This window comes from Camelus dromedarius, chromosome 18 (genome assembly GCF_036321535.1).
Source record: "Camelus dromedarius isolate mCamDro1 chromosome 18, mCamDro1.pat, whole genome shotgun sequence".
NCBI lineage: Eukaryota > Metazoa > Chordata > Mammalia > Artiodactyla > Camelidae > Camelus > Camelus dromedarius.
The window spans coordinates 24,742,355-24,757,736 of record NC_087453.1 but is presented as its reverse complement, the minus strand read 5'-3'; the positions used below and the strand labels follow the sequence as shown (position 1 = coordinate 24,757,736).

Below are 15,382 nucleotides of genomic sequence, written 5' to 3'. Positions count from 1 at the left end.
TGAGTGTGAATACCAGGAGGCAGGGATCACCAGGAGCCATTTTAGAAGCTAACAGCCATGAGGATGAAAATACAATGAAAGGATAAAACCTAAGATAGTTGTTACTTCTGAGAAAGCAGAGAGCTTATTCATTCTAGTGTTGGACACTTGGGTTGTTTCCAGTTTGGGGCTATTACAAATGGTGCATGTCATATGCATGTCTTTTGGTGCATAACTAAGAGTGAAATTTTGGGGTCACAGGGTTGGAATTTATCAGCTTTGTTAGATATTGCCAAGCAGTTTTCCAGTGAGGTTATAGTTCTTTAATTTTTGTTAAAGAGAATGGAGTCCAGAAAACCATGTGTTTGGAGTGGATGCTTAACATATGCTCAATCTGTTCTCCTAATCTGGAGTTGCTCATATTTCCTCCACATATCACCCATCTCCACTGAGCCTGTGGCTTCCCTCAGTCGTCTGGCTCTGGTAGATCCATTTGCACAGGAAGTCCCAGGGCCTGATGTCAGCTCCCCCATCCTTCTTGCTACACAGGCCTATTGGGATTCGATGGCAGCCATGTACCTCCTAGCCTGACTTCCTCCTGTCCTGAAAAGTCTCATTTCCTCCTGGAGGCTTCTGGAACCATCTGCACTTATACTATGGCTTTGGGGCCTTCCCTGGGAGCCTGTAGTATCCTCAGGGGCATGGAAAGCTCTGTATTGCAGGTCCTCCCAGTTGGCCAGTCAGCCAGACAGTCCAGTGCCTGGGAGTGTGGGGAGGGTTTGGAAGGCAAAGGAGACCATAGTTCTTTTTGTGTGGTGTATGTCTCACCCTAAACTGTGAGTGCCTTTAACTCCAGAGCCTAGCACGGTAACTTCCTCATCATATATACTTAGTAAATATTTATTGAAAGGAGTTGGCCCTAGGCAGTGCACAGTTAGTAGCTAGTCCATGTGTTTGAAAGAGCCCATACCAGAAGGTGTCTAGAAAGACATAAAAAAGGCAGGCCTTAACCTGGCCCAGAAGGAAGAGTGAGTTTTGCCTAGGGAAGGAGACTGGGAGGGGCATTCTAAGTGGGGAGGTAGCATAAGGAGGGTATCAAATGTCTGCATAGACTAAGAAGGTAAAATAAATGTGAGAAAACAGGGATCGGTGAGGACTATCGTAAATTGATGTGCCAGCCTTTGATAACTAGACTGGAATTCAGTCCATGTTGTTAGATCTTCTGATACTTCAAAAGAGGAATAAGAGGATGAGGAAGTGGAGGAGGAGTAAGAAGAATTAGAATTTTTGTTTTGTGTTGCCTGGTGTGTGTTTGTTTTAACTTACTGGGGATTAAACCCAGGACCTTGTGCATGTTAAGCATGCACTCTACCACTGAGCTACAGCCACCCCTCATGAATCAGAATTTTAAAAAGCCCCATGTGGGCTAAACAAAATACATCTGAAGCCTACTTTGGGCACACTGTGTGCCAACTTTAGACCTTGAATAGAATAGACATGGGAATACAACTGTGGGGGAGGCATAGTGGGGTGCATGGAATGGTGGGGTTGGGTAGTGAGAAAGCATTTGGCAACAGTGGATGTGCTGGGATCAGAATGTGTAAATCTCCCAATGACCACGTGCGATGGAGGATAGTATCTCAAACGCTAGAGTGTGCACCCATCACAAAATGATGCTAAAAAGTTTGAGGCTTTGCTGGAGACAGTCCCAGATCACGCCGCTTTGGAGCAGGGGAGGTTGAGATAGAAACAACAGCTCAGTAAGGTTAATTTGCCAGCAGTGTGTAGACCAGAGACCAGAAGTTAGGGGCCACCAGGGATCCAGCGGAGGGTAGGAGCCTTGGGGGGTCCCCAAAACCTGCCTCCCCGGTCTTTCTGAAAGGAAGCTGGCCCTCAGTCCCCCATACTATCTTCACCCCTAGTTAACGTTGGAAGGACGGAGCCATGCTCCGAACCATTCCCCGCAGGTACTTGAGGGACCTGTTCCAGCTAACGAGATGGGAAGGGTTTTTTTTTTTTTTTTTTTTTTAAGGACCAGCAGGCGGAGCAGCGGCTAGAACCCTTAAGACCCAAGGGCCACGTTTTTCGCTCCCAGGCTCTGTGCAGGCGCCCACATCCCACTCCGCAACGCTGTGTTAGGCGCATCTCTCTGCCATGGCGACCGCCTCCATGGAGACGGGGAGCAGAGGCTGCGGTCCCCGGGGGGCGCCTGCATGGTTCTCCCCACCCACCCTGCGTGCCTTTTTTGTTCTGATGCTTATCCGGGCTGGCCAGGCTCCCTGGACGCATCTCAGGTCCGTGAGGAAGAGCTTCCTCCGAGGCAGGGGCATGGGACGGAAGGGGAAGATGCCGAATCCTGGGGATCGCGAAGCGGGAAGGATATAACGTTCCTCGGGTCCTGGAGAGGACTGAGCGATGCTCGTAACGACTGCCAGTGCGGGCCAGGAAGCCAAGGAAGAGAGGAGAGCGTCAGTTGCCCCACCTAGTCCTGAGCCCCACCTTATGAGGGCGTCGAGCCCAGGGGACGCCCCTTCAAGTTGGGCGGAGACGGGAGGTGCAAACTCCGAGGCTGAAAGTGGACGCGGTCAAGGCCTGTTCAAGGTTCTTCCTCTTTCTCTTGCTTTTGTGCGATTCTGGCCCCTGGCCACACCGGGCTGCCTGGATGACTTCATCGCGAGAACTCGACGGGCCCTGGGGTGTGGGCTCTTAAGGCGCAGCCGCAGGCCTCCTGCAGGTGACACAGTGGTGCGTCGCCTGTCGGCGGTTCTCTAGGGCCCGCTTATTGGCCATAGGAGGCCTCGCCCCACCCCCCCAGTCGGCCAATAGGAGGAGTTGGGGGTGTGCCCTTGAGGCAGTAGGCGGCGGCGCGGGGCTCCCTCCTCGTGTTCGGCGTTTAGCCCCCGCTGCAGCTTCGACCGCCACCGCTGCCGCCTTCGCCGCCACCGCTGCCGCGGTCGTCCCTGCCTGGCTTGTCCTCGGGGTACTCCCCACACGGTGAGACTGCTCTCCCTTCTGCCACCTCCCGGTTCCGCCCAGATCGCGGAGATCCCCTCGTGGTGGAGCCGCTGTTCTAGGTAGTTGGTGCCTGGGACCCTATCGGGCTGGGGCTTGAGGCCTCCTCTGTCGGAGCTGGGCCATGGAGGGCTCCCTGGTACCTGAACTGGGGAGATGTCAGGCCCCAGCGCTGCAGTGACCGTTAGCTGGTGGAGCTGGAGTGTTTTCCGCGGGGCGCTGCAGGGGCACGTGTGACACCGTAAGGGCGGGGGCCTAACGGGGTCAGCGCCGTCAGCAACTCCCCCCTCCCACTGCTATTGTCACCACCTCGCTGTGTGACCTTGGACGAGAGCCTCTCTGAACCTCGCGTGGCTCGGCACCCTCAGGGAGGAGGGCGGTGATGTCGGAGAGTACGAACTCCGGAGACTACTGCGTCAGAAGAGGTGAGGGTGGGGACGGCACAGGATTATCTCTGGGGAACAGAACTGCCGCCTCGCAGCCCGGAAGGGGTGCGATGGTGGGGCGTACAAACGCATCTGTCCCCTTACAAGATGAGGATGAGGTGGGGATGGGGGCGCCACACCCACAGGGATGGAGGCGGGCGAGGATACAGGTTCCTATACTCTGGGCCCCTGGTGCTTCCGGGAGCTTGGCCACCACCTCCTCGTTGTTACAGCGCAGGGCGGTTCTGTTTAGGTTCTGGACCAGTGTTCCTGTTAGTGGGCAGTGACCCTGGTGGACTGAGAAGGGAGGCCTTGGGTTGCCTTTCCTCTTGAATCTTGGCTTGGGAAGTGCTGGTAGGGCATTTCTCTGCCCGGGGAGCTGAAGAAGGTCAAGAGCAGCTGTCGTCCCCTGGACCTGGCCTGGCCTCTACTTCTCGGGGCCTGGGTGGGGCAGTGGCCTGGAGGCCAGAGATGTCTAAGCACCCTATAGCTGGGGGTATGGGGAGGAGGTGCTTTGGAGAGGAGGGCAGCACTTCTTGGGGAGACAAGAGGGTGTGGGATGTTGGGGGTCTCTTCCTCAGTTCACTCCTGCTCCACCTGTTTCTGAGAGAGAGAACACCAATATTTATCTTTACAACTTTGCCCTGCTGGAGGGAGGAGGAAATGGAGTCACAGCCATACTGAATTGATGTAAAACTGTCACAACCACTCCTGACCTCCAGCCTTGCTTTTCCAGGCCTTGTTCTAGGTTTGTGGTCCACCCCACTGTGTGCCCACTCCTATGTCAGGTTCTGGAGTCAGCAGGTTAGGGTGGCCTCGATGGGTGCTCTTTTTACATGCTTGAGCTTTCATGAGAGGCTTCTCTGGGACTGAGTGCTTAAGCCAGGACTGAGCCCTGAGCTGGGAGAGGGAGGATGGAAGGTTATAGAATTCCTGGCTCAGAAAGTCCTTGAAAAGGTTGGCAATGGGGATTGAGGGATGAATGAGAAACAAAGCCCCAAGAAGCATGCCCCTAGTCACAAAGCAGAGGACAAGCTGGGGCTGGCCCTGTGATGCCTGGGATTTGGAGGCTGCCTCTGGGGCAGAGAGGTGGTGTGGTGGTAAGCTGTGGGGTGGAGGGCATGAGGGTGGCAGATTCTGGAGCTCCACTTTGCCATGGACAGACTGTCTTTAGCCTTCCCTCTGAGTCTGGAGCCCTGGGCTCCAGCATGTGACATCCTGGAGTAGTAGTTAGCACCCTGCAGGGCAGGAATATAAGGAGCTGAGAACTCTGGGTTCCCATGTAATTGTCCATCTGTCCATCTGCCTATCTGTCATGTCCCTGCGCTTGCTCCTTGTGCCAGAGGCTCCACTGGGTCTGGCTGACGCCTGCCCGGGGTAGGATAACCTCAAAGCAGCCTTTCTCTCTAAAGACGAGGGGGACCTGAGCTAGCAGCTCTCTGTTTCTCAAAGAGACGTTTCTCCCAATTTCTGTCAGAGTAACTGAGAGCTGAAAAAGTCCCCCAAGGCCCTTGTTCCAGCTTTCCAGCCCTCTCGGTCCTGTGACTGGCCATGGTACTGCCCCTGACCTGTTGACAGCCCATCTAGGGTAGGGGGTGTATTTCATTTTTTGGCCAGGTGGGGGCATTTCCCAGGATGTACATCTTTACATCTTCTTTATGAGCTCTTCTGGTTGAGGGGGTACAGCGGGCTTCCAGCAGTCTGCTCTCTGACAATCCCAGGGGACCTGGCTGGCCTGTGAGTGGGGGAGGGGAAGGCAGGATGAGGGAAGGGAGGGGGAGACCCCTCAACCCTTGAGCTGTTTTCTGAGAAGGCTGAAGTCCCTGGGGCCCACCCCGAGGGCCATTCTAGGCTGTTCCAGGATTGGCCTGAAGTGCCTCTTTAATGCTGAAATTGCTGTTGCTTCGGAAGCTAGTCCTTTGGGGGATTTGCTTTGCAAAGGTGGGGGTGGAGTGGGGAGTGTTGTCACAGAGCTTCAGGCACCAGCTGCTGCAAACCCACTGAGGAAGAGGCCACTGCTTATGCCTGTGCTGTGGATGAGGAAACTGAGGCACAGGGACATGAAGTAACTTTTCCATGCAGCCTGCATTTGCACCAGGACTTCTGGGGTCCTTTCCACGCCCGTGCTGCCTCTCAGGGGCTGTGCTGCTTGGGCCACCCTCAAGACTTGGCTGGCACAGGAGGAGGCCTGGGGTTTCAAGGGGACCTAGTGGTTCCCGATGGACACACCTGCAGCAGGAGGAGGCCCAACGCCCTCTCCTTCCTACTCTGATGAAGAATTGTATGTGGACGATAGTCAGGCTCACAGGCGCAGTGACCAGCAGGGCTCTCGGCTATGAAAGGAGCTTTTTCCAGCCTGCTCTGGGCTCCTGAAGTCACTTGCATCCCTGCTCTGTGTTCTCGCTGCCCAAGGGCTGCAGGCAGTGCCTGAGTGCTTGCTCTGTCCTGAGCTCTGGGCGGTGCCAGTGATAAGGGTCCTGCATTCGGTGGACTTCCCATTTCCAGGTAGGGGCAGAGGGGCAGATAACAGCTGATTGTGGCAAGGCTAGACGATTGCCCAGTACTAGGCCCCAGTCTGTGAAATGGGGGGAGGGGAGTGCCCTCCGGGCAGGGGTTGGCTAAGAGAGCAGGGTGGGGAGTTCCTCTTCCTGAGAGCCTCCGGGGAAGTCATTGGCCCTGATGTGCCACATCTGCCTAGAGGGCCCAGCCGAGGCCCATGCTTGGGCTCCTCTTAGTTTGGTCATTGATTCATTTAACAAACATAAACTGAACACAGCTGGGCTGGGTGCTGGGGACACAGTGTTTGGCAAAAACAGTCACTGCCCTTGTAAGGTGGGGAACAGAGATATCAAATGATACCAGAAATGAGAAAGGGGATCGTTTTGAAGATTTTCAGGCCTCTGCTCAGATGGGTGGGGGTGGGGTTGGGTTGTGCTACCTTGAAAAAGGTCCTCTAGGGCAGAGACCCAGGCGAAGGTGTGGATGAGGGACTGAGGATTATTCCAGGCAGAGGGTTAGAAGGCAGGCAGTCAGGCAACAGGCAGTGGCCTGGGGAGAAAGAGGGGGAGGCGACCCTTCATATACTGGGGTTTTACGAAGTGAAGAGTGTTTTCTGAAGAGTCCTAGGAGCCTTTGCTCACCAGCCATTGTTTGAGTTTTACCCGGGGCCTCCAGGAACTGTCTTGGGAACTGGGGGGATCTTGTCACTCCCCATGGCTGCAGAGGTGTGGCTGGAGCAGCCCCTGCACAAGGTAGGAAGAAGGCCTGATCCCTTGCACTGAGCCCACAGCTTCAGGGCGTGGCTGGAGTGGGTGGGGTGGGGCTAGGCTCTCTGGGCCGAAGCTGAGCATTCCGGGGCTGAAAAAGCTGCCCCTCTGGGGCTGAACGCAGCGTGCTGGCCTGGGGCTATTCCTGCCTTGGCCACTCCTGCATTTCTGAAACCCAAGCCTTGCCCTTCCTTGTACCTCCTGAGGCTCCCTTCTACCTGGGGCTCATGGTACCAAAGCTGTTCACCCTGCACTTGAGGCCGGGCTTGGGCCTGGGTGGGCTTCTCGCGTTGGGAAATGGGGAGGGAGAGGAGGCCTACTCCCAGGGCAGCCCGCTGCCTGAAGGACCTTGAGGTCATGCCCTCCACAGGCCCAGCCCCAAATCTGAGGCCACCCTGTGGTTTCTTTTCATTCCCTGGACTAGCCATGGGTCACTCATCTCTAAATACTTAAATGTGTATCTCTGGCAAATAAGGACCTACTTTTCTATATAATCCAATTCCATTATCTCACCTAACTAGATCAGCTTTCGTTTCTTAATGTCATCTAAGATCCCGTCCCACTCACTCACATTTCCCAACTATCCCCCAAATGTCTCTTTTTATAGGTAGTTAGAAACCCCCTACCCCATTTATTTTTCTTCTTTCAACTGACCTGGTGGAAAAAACCAGGTCAGCTGTCCCATAGAGCACCCTGCCTTCTTGGTCTCTTTGTGTGTTAATTTAGAACAGCGAAGGGCCAGATAGTAAATATTTTAGACTTTGCAGGCTATGTGGCCTCTGTGGCAACTACTTGAAGTAGTTTTGCTTTAGTGCAAAAGCAGTTTTAGACAACACATAAACAAATGAGCACCACTGTGTGCCAGTAAAACTTTACAAAAAAACAGTGGTGGCCCCTCCGGCTGTAGTTTGCCCATCCTCTATCTAGAACAACTTCCCTCCTTTATTTTTCTTCTTGCAGATTGAGAAAAAAAAAAAAAAAAAAAAAAAACTAGGTCAGTTGTCCTGTAGAATAAGCGTGCCTTCTGGGCTTGTCTCCTTGCCTTCTCATGGGATCAGTTAATTTGTTCCACTGGCCTCTGTGTTTGCAGTAAGCTGGAAGTTGGAGGTCTAGGGGCTTGTTTGATGCAGGTTAGACATTTGGGGCAGGACTCCCTTGTCAGTGACACTGTGACTCTGTGCTGCCTCACATCAGGAGGCATCAGTGTGTCCGAGTCGGCTGACGTCACATCCACCCACTGCAAACTTGTGTCATTTCCTTTAACCCCAGGTAATCTGTCAGTGGCACTTGCACATCTGTGAGCATCCACTTCAACTTTGCCCTCCTGGTTTAGCACTCACTGATTGGTGTTGCTTCCTGCATTTGTTTTTTGGAGGTTGCAGAATTATTTAGCATTTGGTCATTTCTTTGTGAAAGAAGAGCTTCCCTTTAACCACCAGGGCAATTTGGTTACAGGAAAGGCCAAGAGACAGGCTGAATTACTTCTCTTTATTGCCAATTTTCAGGATAGAGAGTTAGGGCATTGCCACCATCAGTAGTGACAAATGAAGGTTTAGGTTTGTTTGTTTTGCTTTCTCTCTTCTTTTTTCGCAATCTCTATGAATGCTCTGGTTTTATATAATTCCATCTGTTTCCATCAGTTACACTCATTATTCTTTTTAATGCTGAAACTGTCTCATCTCAGCCTATCAGAGGCCAGGCTGCTCACACAGGCTTCCTGGGGGCACCTCCCACTGCCTCTTCCCTGAGGCTGCCCTTGGGTTGCTGTGCTGGGAGGCCACCAGGAAATCAGACTGGAGTCTGAATGGTGGGTTTCGATGGGGGACAGCCCTGGAGGGGCTGTCTGTTCTGTACATGACCCTGACCAATTGCCAGGAGGGAAGGCTCTAAGGACATTATATTATGTGGGCCCTGATTTTTGTCCCCCTCCAAGCATACTGTTAACTCTGACCTGAACCCACCTGTGCAACCTGAATGATGTGGCCTCTGGATGTGGGATGGTACAGCCTGTGTGTCTCGGCTGGGCCAGCCCCTGGAGTCACCAGCAACAGAACTGGCCCCTGGAAAGTGCCAAAGAAGTCCCCTTCCTTTGTAGGCTGCCCCTTCCCACCAGCCTCAGGTGGTCTGGGCAGAAGAGTCCTGTGCTGGTGCTTTGGCACCCAGAAACTTGAGTTCAGTACATGCTGGCTGGGCCCTGGGTCAGTAGGGTATAAGGTAGGGGTGAGGACTCTTGGTGAATGTGAGGAGTGGGTGGAGGAGTAGGGAGCAGAAGCCCCCTGTGCTAAGGGGCGTAGGCACCACTTGGGCTACTGAGCGCAGCAGGGGTTTGCTTGGGTCCTTCCTAAAGGGAAACCTCTGCTCTCACCTAGTCATAGACCCATCAGTGGCCCTGACCCCTGCCCTCCCTGCTTTCCCCCATCAGGCTCTTGCTGGTGTCCCTGGAGCATGGCAGGCTGCTGAGCTTGAGCGGTGGTGTCTGGCAGGAGCTGCGTGTCTCACCCCATGGCAGGGAGGGCATCCATGGCTGCAGCCAACAAGGGTGAGTGCCTGCCTGGCCTGGCGGGGTTTGCAGTCTTCCAGCAGACCCTGGTGGAAGCGGGCATTGTTGAATGCATTGGCTCTGTGTGTGCCTGTCTGAGTGTGAGTACGAATTACATCAGTAATCACACTAGTGTTTGTGCTGGGAACACCTAAGCCCTAGCAGGGAACTTGGGGACCTCCACAGGCTCCTTGGTGTGCTAGTCTAGGGAGGTGTGTCTCCAATGCTCCCAAGTTCCACTGTCAGGGTTGGGGAGCACTAGGTGCTTGTTATGAGCACTAAAGCTGGTAGGTGGGCAGGGCCACAGGAGGCTGTGGACAGGACTTTGGGTTTCATTCAGAGTCCAGAGGGCTCATAGAGGGTTTTAGGCAAGGGAAGCCTGAGGATATGAGGGCTGAGTCTCGGGGGCTCAGCAGGGAATGTGGAAGTGCCAGGCTGGCCCCCTGGGCCTCCACTGAGTATGTAAGAACCCCGGCAGTCACAGGGCCCATCAGAAGTCAGAGAGGACTGGGATCATGCTCTGGGCAAGATGGGCTTCTTTTAGCTCAGTTAGACTGAGCTACCCTCCCCTGGGCCAGGCCCTCAGTCCAGCTCCCACTACTCTGCCTACCTGAACTCCCTGACTTCCTGGCCTTGGAGAACCCGTCCCAGCTGGGGACAGCTGAGGGCTTAGTGGGGGGCTAAGCAGAGGAGGGAAAAGTGTCTCTGGGAGGGGCCCCGGAGTTTCCCCTGGGTTCTTCCTTCTTACCTGCCAGTGATCAGTGATGAGGTATATAGGCAGCTGCAGCCTCTCCCAGGAGGGCTGAGTGTGGCTTTTGACCCCCTTGTTTCTCCTACCCCCAGGCAGGTCCCAGAGAGCCCGTTCCTGTCCCTGCCCTCCTCCCCTCCCAGGTTGGGGTCATCAGGAGGGGCAGGCAGGGGGCCTCAGGCACTGACAGACCTGGAAGAGGAGGCCCCAGAGCAGGGAGCTTGGCACTGTGGAGGAGAGCAGCAGGCAGGGTGTCCCGATGACTGGGGCTGAGTCCTGCACTACCTGGTGCTTGGTGAGAGTCGGGAGGACTGTCCTTTCCTGTCCCTGGTGTCGGCCTCATTCCTTCTAAGTGAAAGGTCCTATTAGCTAACCCCAGAATGCCCCCACACCCACTCTCGGGATGAGCATTTTCTGTGGGGAGACTGAGCAGGTAGGGGCAGGTGGGAGCCTGGAGCTGCATGATGTCCACTGTCCGGAAGGATGTGGCCTAGCCCAGCAGTGGATGCTGGGTGATGTGAAGGGCAGTCGCAGGGGCCAGGGGTTGAGGGTACACAGTGGACTAGTTTCCTGGGACTCAGCGAAGGCAACAGTCCTGGAGCCCTCTCCTGCTCTCTTTGTAGGCAACAAGCCCAGAGTTCGGAGTATCCGCTTTGCGACAGGCCATGATGCAGAAGGCTCCCAGAGCCATGTCCACTTTGATGAGAAGCTGCATGACTCCGTGGTCATGGTCACCCAGGAGAGCGACAGCAGCTTTCTGGTCAAGGTATGTGCACACCAGCCCCCGTCATCAGCCTCATTCCCCCTCCTCCTCCCTGGCCCTACCTGGCTTCCTGGGCCTGTGCTATTTCCTCTAAGTTGGTGCCATAGACACATCTTTGTCCTTCCCTGGGCCTTGGTTTTTCCATCTGTAAAATGGGAAGTGTGAGATTGCTATGAGATGAGTGCACTTAGACCGTTACTTGAGTGGGAGTGGAGCTGCTGTTACCATCCACGGCATCACTCTGACAACGGCAGTTGGAAGGCAGGTGTCAGGGCTGTGGTGTCGCAGGCCTGGTTCAGGTCCAGGCCTGCTGTTCTGGGTCTGTGACTTTGGGAAGTTTACCTGAGTTTCCTCTTCTCTGAAGTAGAGATCATTCACATTCCCATAGGGTTGGAAATGGAAGGATGTCTATATGTCACACAGGTGTGAGGCTAATTAACACTGATATCTGGGTGTGACTTTATGTGCCCTTCTTTGCCACACTGATTTAAGCTCTTTGCAGGAGTATTTATCACTGCCATGTTTTCCCTCCCTCTCTCCTAGTGGCCACATCTCATCCAGCTTCTGGTGTGGCTCTTCCAAGTGCTGGGATACTGTTTTGGTCCCAAATCCATTTGGGGGAGGGGCAGGAGGAAGTCTTTGGAGGGGATGGATTGGGGGGAAAACAGGGAGTGAGGCCCTCAAGTTGGACAATAAACCAGGGCTTCAGAGTTGAGCCTTGAAGGGCATGGGGGGGGGGGAGTGGCATCCAGTTTATTGAGACCACCCTGAGGATGGGCCCAGATTCATGCCCATCTCTGCCCAAGTCTAAAACCCTTGCTCTTCCTCCTGCAGCTGACAACTTTCCCAAGGGAATAAACAGAATGAACCCAAACTTTCAAAAATAGCTTCCCGCCTCCCATTGCAAAATCCATTCATGTCCACTAGAGAAAAATTGGAAGACAGAGAAAATTATAAAGAAATTTAAAAGTACCTGCAATCATTCTATTCAGAAATAACCACGGTTAATATTTTGATATGTGTCATTCCAGTTTCTTTTTTAGCTTTGTTTCCAAAACCAAAAAGCTGATATCACAGTGTACACACTGTTTTTTACTTGCTTCTGTTGTGAACCACCTCCTGCCTGTGTCAGCAAATAATTCCCCACAAGATTTTACAATCGCCTTGTATTCCATTATATGTATCATCAATTTAGCTGGTTCCCTATTCCTGGTGTTGTTTCTCTTTTGTACTGTTATAAATATGGTCGTGATGAGTATTTTTTCCACATCTCTGAGTATTTCCCTTGGAAAATTCTGCAGGTGATGCACTGTATTACAAGATTACCATTGGCAGGTACAGCCAGAAAGCCCTCTTGAGAGGTGTGCCCTCCAGCAGCAGAGTGTGGGGGCCACAGGGACTGAGCTGTATTGTGCAGTCGTATCATCCTGATCCCATTGAAAGGCTAAATGTTCCCCCAGGGACAGGGCCATCCAGTTCCTACAACTGAGCAAGAGAGCATGTGCACACATGAGCTGTGGGTCCAGCACGCACCCCTGCACCTCCTGGACTGGCATCCAGGCAGCCTACTCGCTCAGCAGCTACCCTGGCTTGTGACCCTTCACACGACTGGAGTTTCCAAGGATGGCATCTGTCCCAGAGGACATCGGATGCCAAGATCTGTGTATGAACAACAGAAATTGCTCAGGCCTTGAATCAGGGCTGTTGGGCAGAGTGAGCCTCTGAGTGGGCAGGCAGGCATCCATGTTCACGTGCCAGCGGGGCAGGCAGCAGCCTCAGTCCCATGGCTGGTGCCAGGCTTGTGGGTCAGCTCTGGACTTACACAGCTGGTCTAGCGTCTGTGTTTCTAATTCCCATCCTCCATCTTGTGCTATCTGTATTGCCTGGTGGCCCCACGTGAGTGACTAGAGGACCAGCATCCCTGACCCTGGGCTATTGACTCTGGGCACGTGCCGGTGGTGGTGGTGGCAGGTGGGTGGCCTGTGTTATGGAGCTTTGAGCCTCCCCTGTGGGCAGAGGCTGGTGCCTTGCTGTGGGCCACATGTGGCAGGAGTAGCCAAGAAGTCCAGGGAGGACTTATACCGTGGCCACTCTGGCCTTCAGCCAGTCATTTCCTGGCTTCCATCTCATCATCTATATAACGGGCCACTGAGGACCTTTGAGGCCCATGAGACAGATGCTGAGGAGTGTGCTGGCCAAGCTGTAGGGATGGGATCCTTAGAGAAAGGGCCTGGAGCTACCAGGCTGGGGCTGTGGACTGGCTAGAGTGATGGAGGGAGTCAGGCTCCCCTGGGATTGTCAAGGAAGCCAATGTAGAGGCCCACAGGGTCACAGGTGGCATAACCTGGGCGGGGCCTGGGGGAGACTAAGTGAAGGTGCCTCCTCCCCCCCGCCCCTCCTGCTGCAGGTTGGCTTCCTGAAGATCCTGCACAGGTATGAGATTACCTTCACTCTGCCCCCAGTGCACAGGCTGAGTAAGGACGTCCGAGAGGCACCTGTCCCCAGCCTGCACCTCAAGCTCCTCAGCGTCATGCCCATCCCAGAAGGTGCGTCCCCTACTCGGGGTGCTGGAAGCCTGCTCTGCTCCAGCAGGGCCTGGGTGTGAGCAGGAGTGTGAGCATGGGGTATGTCCTTCCCCACATCTAGGGCGGATGGTCAGCTCAGCAGTCGGGGGACGTGATGCCTTTTTACGGGCTTGCAGTGTGGCAACTTGGCAGGTCCCATGCTCCAGGCCTCCCTCCCTGGACAGAAGTCCACAGGCTCATACAGTTGGCCTGTCTGCTCATCGCCTGTTAGTTAACCTCAGCGGGATGACTGGTGCCACTGAGGAACTGGCTCTGGGCCTCTAGCCCTCCCTCTGCTGCCCTTCGGGAAAAACCTACCAGAAACTCAGCAACTCTGAGCAGCTACCTCCCAAGCATCCGCCAGACCTGGGCTTGGGCTTGGGGCTGCTTCTCCATACACTGCCAGCGTCAGCGTCCCCTCCTCCCCAAGGCTAGGATATCACTTTCACCATGTGCTGGGGCTTCAGTTTCATGTCCCCCTACCTCCACCTCACGACCTTGCCCTTAAGTGGACTGAGCAGGCCCTCTCAGGCCTTTGCCTCTTGCCATCTGATCTGCTCAAGGCCCGCCCTGCCCTTTCCCTCCCCATCACCCCTTCTTCATCACCCCCCCTCCCTTCCTGCCTTTTTGGGGAATCCCGCCTCCTGGAAGCCTGGGTTTGACCCCTGGCCTGCAGGTGGAGGCATGTAGAGCTCATTGAAGAATGGGAAATTCAGAGACCTGTGCACCCCGCCCTGGGGGTGGGTCCTGGGCCATCCTTTCTCCTTTGGAGGAGGCGGCCAGTCTAGGTAGTGGGTAGGGGTCAGTGAGTACTGGGGGGCAGGAGTGGCAGGCTGCAGAGGTGCTGATTGCCTGGACAGGTTACAGCGTCAAGTGTGAGTACTCAGCGCACAAGGAGGGCGTCCTCAAGGAGGAGATGCTGCTAGCCTGCGAAGGTGGCACTGGCACCTGCGTGCGTGTGACGGTGCAGGCGCGCGTCATGGGTGAGAGCACGAGGCGGGTCTGACTAGAGGAGGGAGGCGCCGAGCTGGCTGCAAGGGGTTTCCATCCTCGAGTATGAAAGAGGGATCCTTGCCTTGGCCCTTTGCCAACTTTCTTGGTAGGTGCCTTTCTCCCCGCCCCCTAGCAGAGTGGGGTTGTGGGGTGGAAGGCAGAGGGGTCCCCTTGGAGTAAACGGGGCCTGGGTCCAGCCACACATACTGACTTGTCACCTGCCTTGCAGACCGCCACCACGGCACACCCATGCTGCTGGATGGTGTCAAGTGCGTGGGTGCTGAGCTCGAATACGACTCGGAGCACAGTGACTGGCACGGCTTCGACTGAGGCCCGCGCCTCCACCTGCCTCGGGGCCCCTCAGCCTTAAACCCCACCTTATCTCCCCGAATGCTGTGTGATGGTGTGGCTTCCTCGCCCCTCCCCGGGGTGGGTGTGGAGGTGGAGAGTCCAAGGGCCTCCAAGCCGGAGCCTCACCCACACTTCTCACCTCATTTGTACCACCTCCCTGCTCCTCCTCTCCCACTTCATCCTGTGTGCCTCAGTCTCCTGCAGAAGAAATGGGTTGAGCCCCCAAGGAGGCTGTCTGAGGAGGGATGGGGGGGCCTGGGGGGTTCTACCCACCCCCGACCCCAAGCCATAGGGGCTCTAGCCAGGACCTGGGAGAGAAGGGAGCTGGCCCTGGGGCATAGCCACCCCCGTTACCACTGCTGCTGTCTCGCTTTAGCCACCTCTCCTGTCCCCTCCCTCTTTCCCACTGTTGTCCACGGTGAGTAGGAGGGAGGTACAGTTCCCAACTCCTAACCCCCAGGTCTGTGTTATTTGGTTTTTAAACAACTGGTTGGGATAAAACCCTAAAGAAATAAAACTTTCAGTGGATACCAAAGGCCAGTGAGATTTTTGTTCTCCAGGGCCCTGAGAATACCCAATCCTTTGCAGATGGGCCAAGGAACAGTTTTGGCTAAACTCATTCTTTTCGGAGATAAGGTCACTTCATGGTATTAGAGCACCCAGTCCTGAAGGAAATATGCATGGGTGGCAGCATTTTAGGTCTGGGAATAATTGCCAAGAAAGAGTTTGGATGCAGAGGGGC

The 15,382-nt window shown here is 54.8% G+C and overlaps 1 protein-coding gene across 2 annotated transcripts; it reads left to right on the top strand.

Annotated features, from left to right (window-relative positions):
* Nucleotides 1–2,814: 2,814 nt before the first annotated feature.
* ADISSP (adipose secreted signaling protein) lies at nucleotides 2,815–15,175 on the top strand. 2 transcript variants are annotated; one of them, XM_010988249.3, is made up of 6 exons: nucleotides 2,815–2,973; nucleotides 9,105–9,221; nucleotides 10,593–10,735; nucleotides 13,140–13,278; nucleotides 14,157–14,279; nucleotides 14,519–15,175. In XM_010988249.3, the coding sequence occupies exons 2-6, from the start codon at nucleotides 9,185–9,187 to the stop codon at nucleotides 14,617–14,619; spliced, it is 543 nt and encodes a 180-aa protein (XP_010986551.1). In that variant the 5' UTR covers nucleotides 2,815–2,973; nucleotides 9,105–9,184; the 3' UTR covers nucleotides 14,620–15,175. The 2 variants fall into 2 exon arrangements, with proteins under 2 accessions (XP_010986551.1, XP_010986550.1); XM_010988248.3 differs by lacking the exon at nucleotides 2,815–2,973 and adding an exon at nucleotides 3,017–3,416.
* The last annotated feature ends 207 nt before the right edge of the window (nucleotides 15,176–15,382 follow it).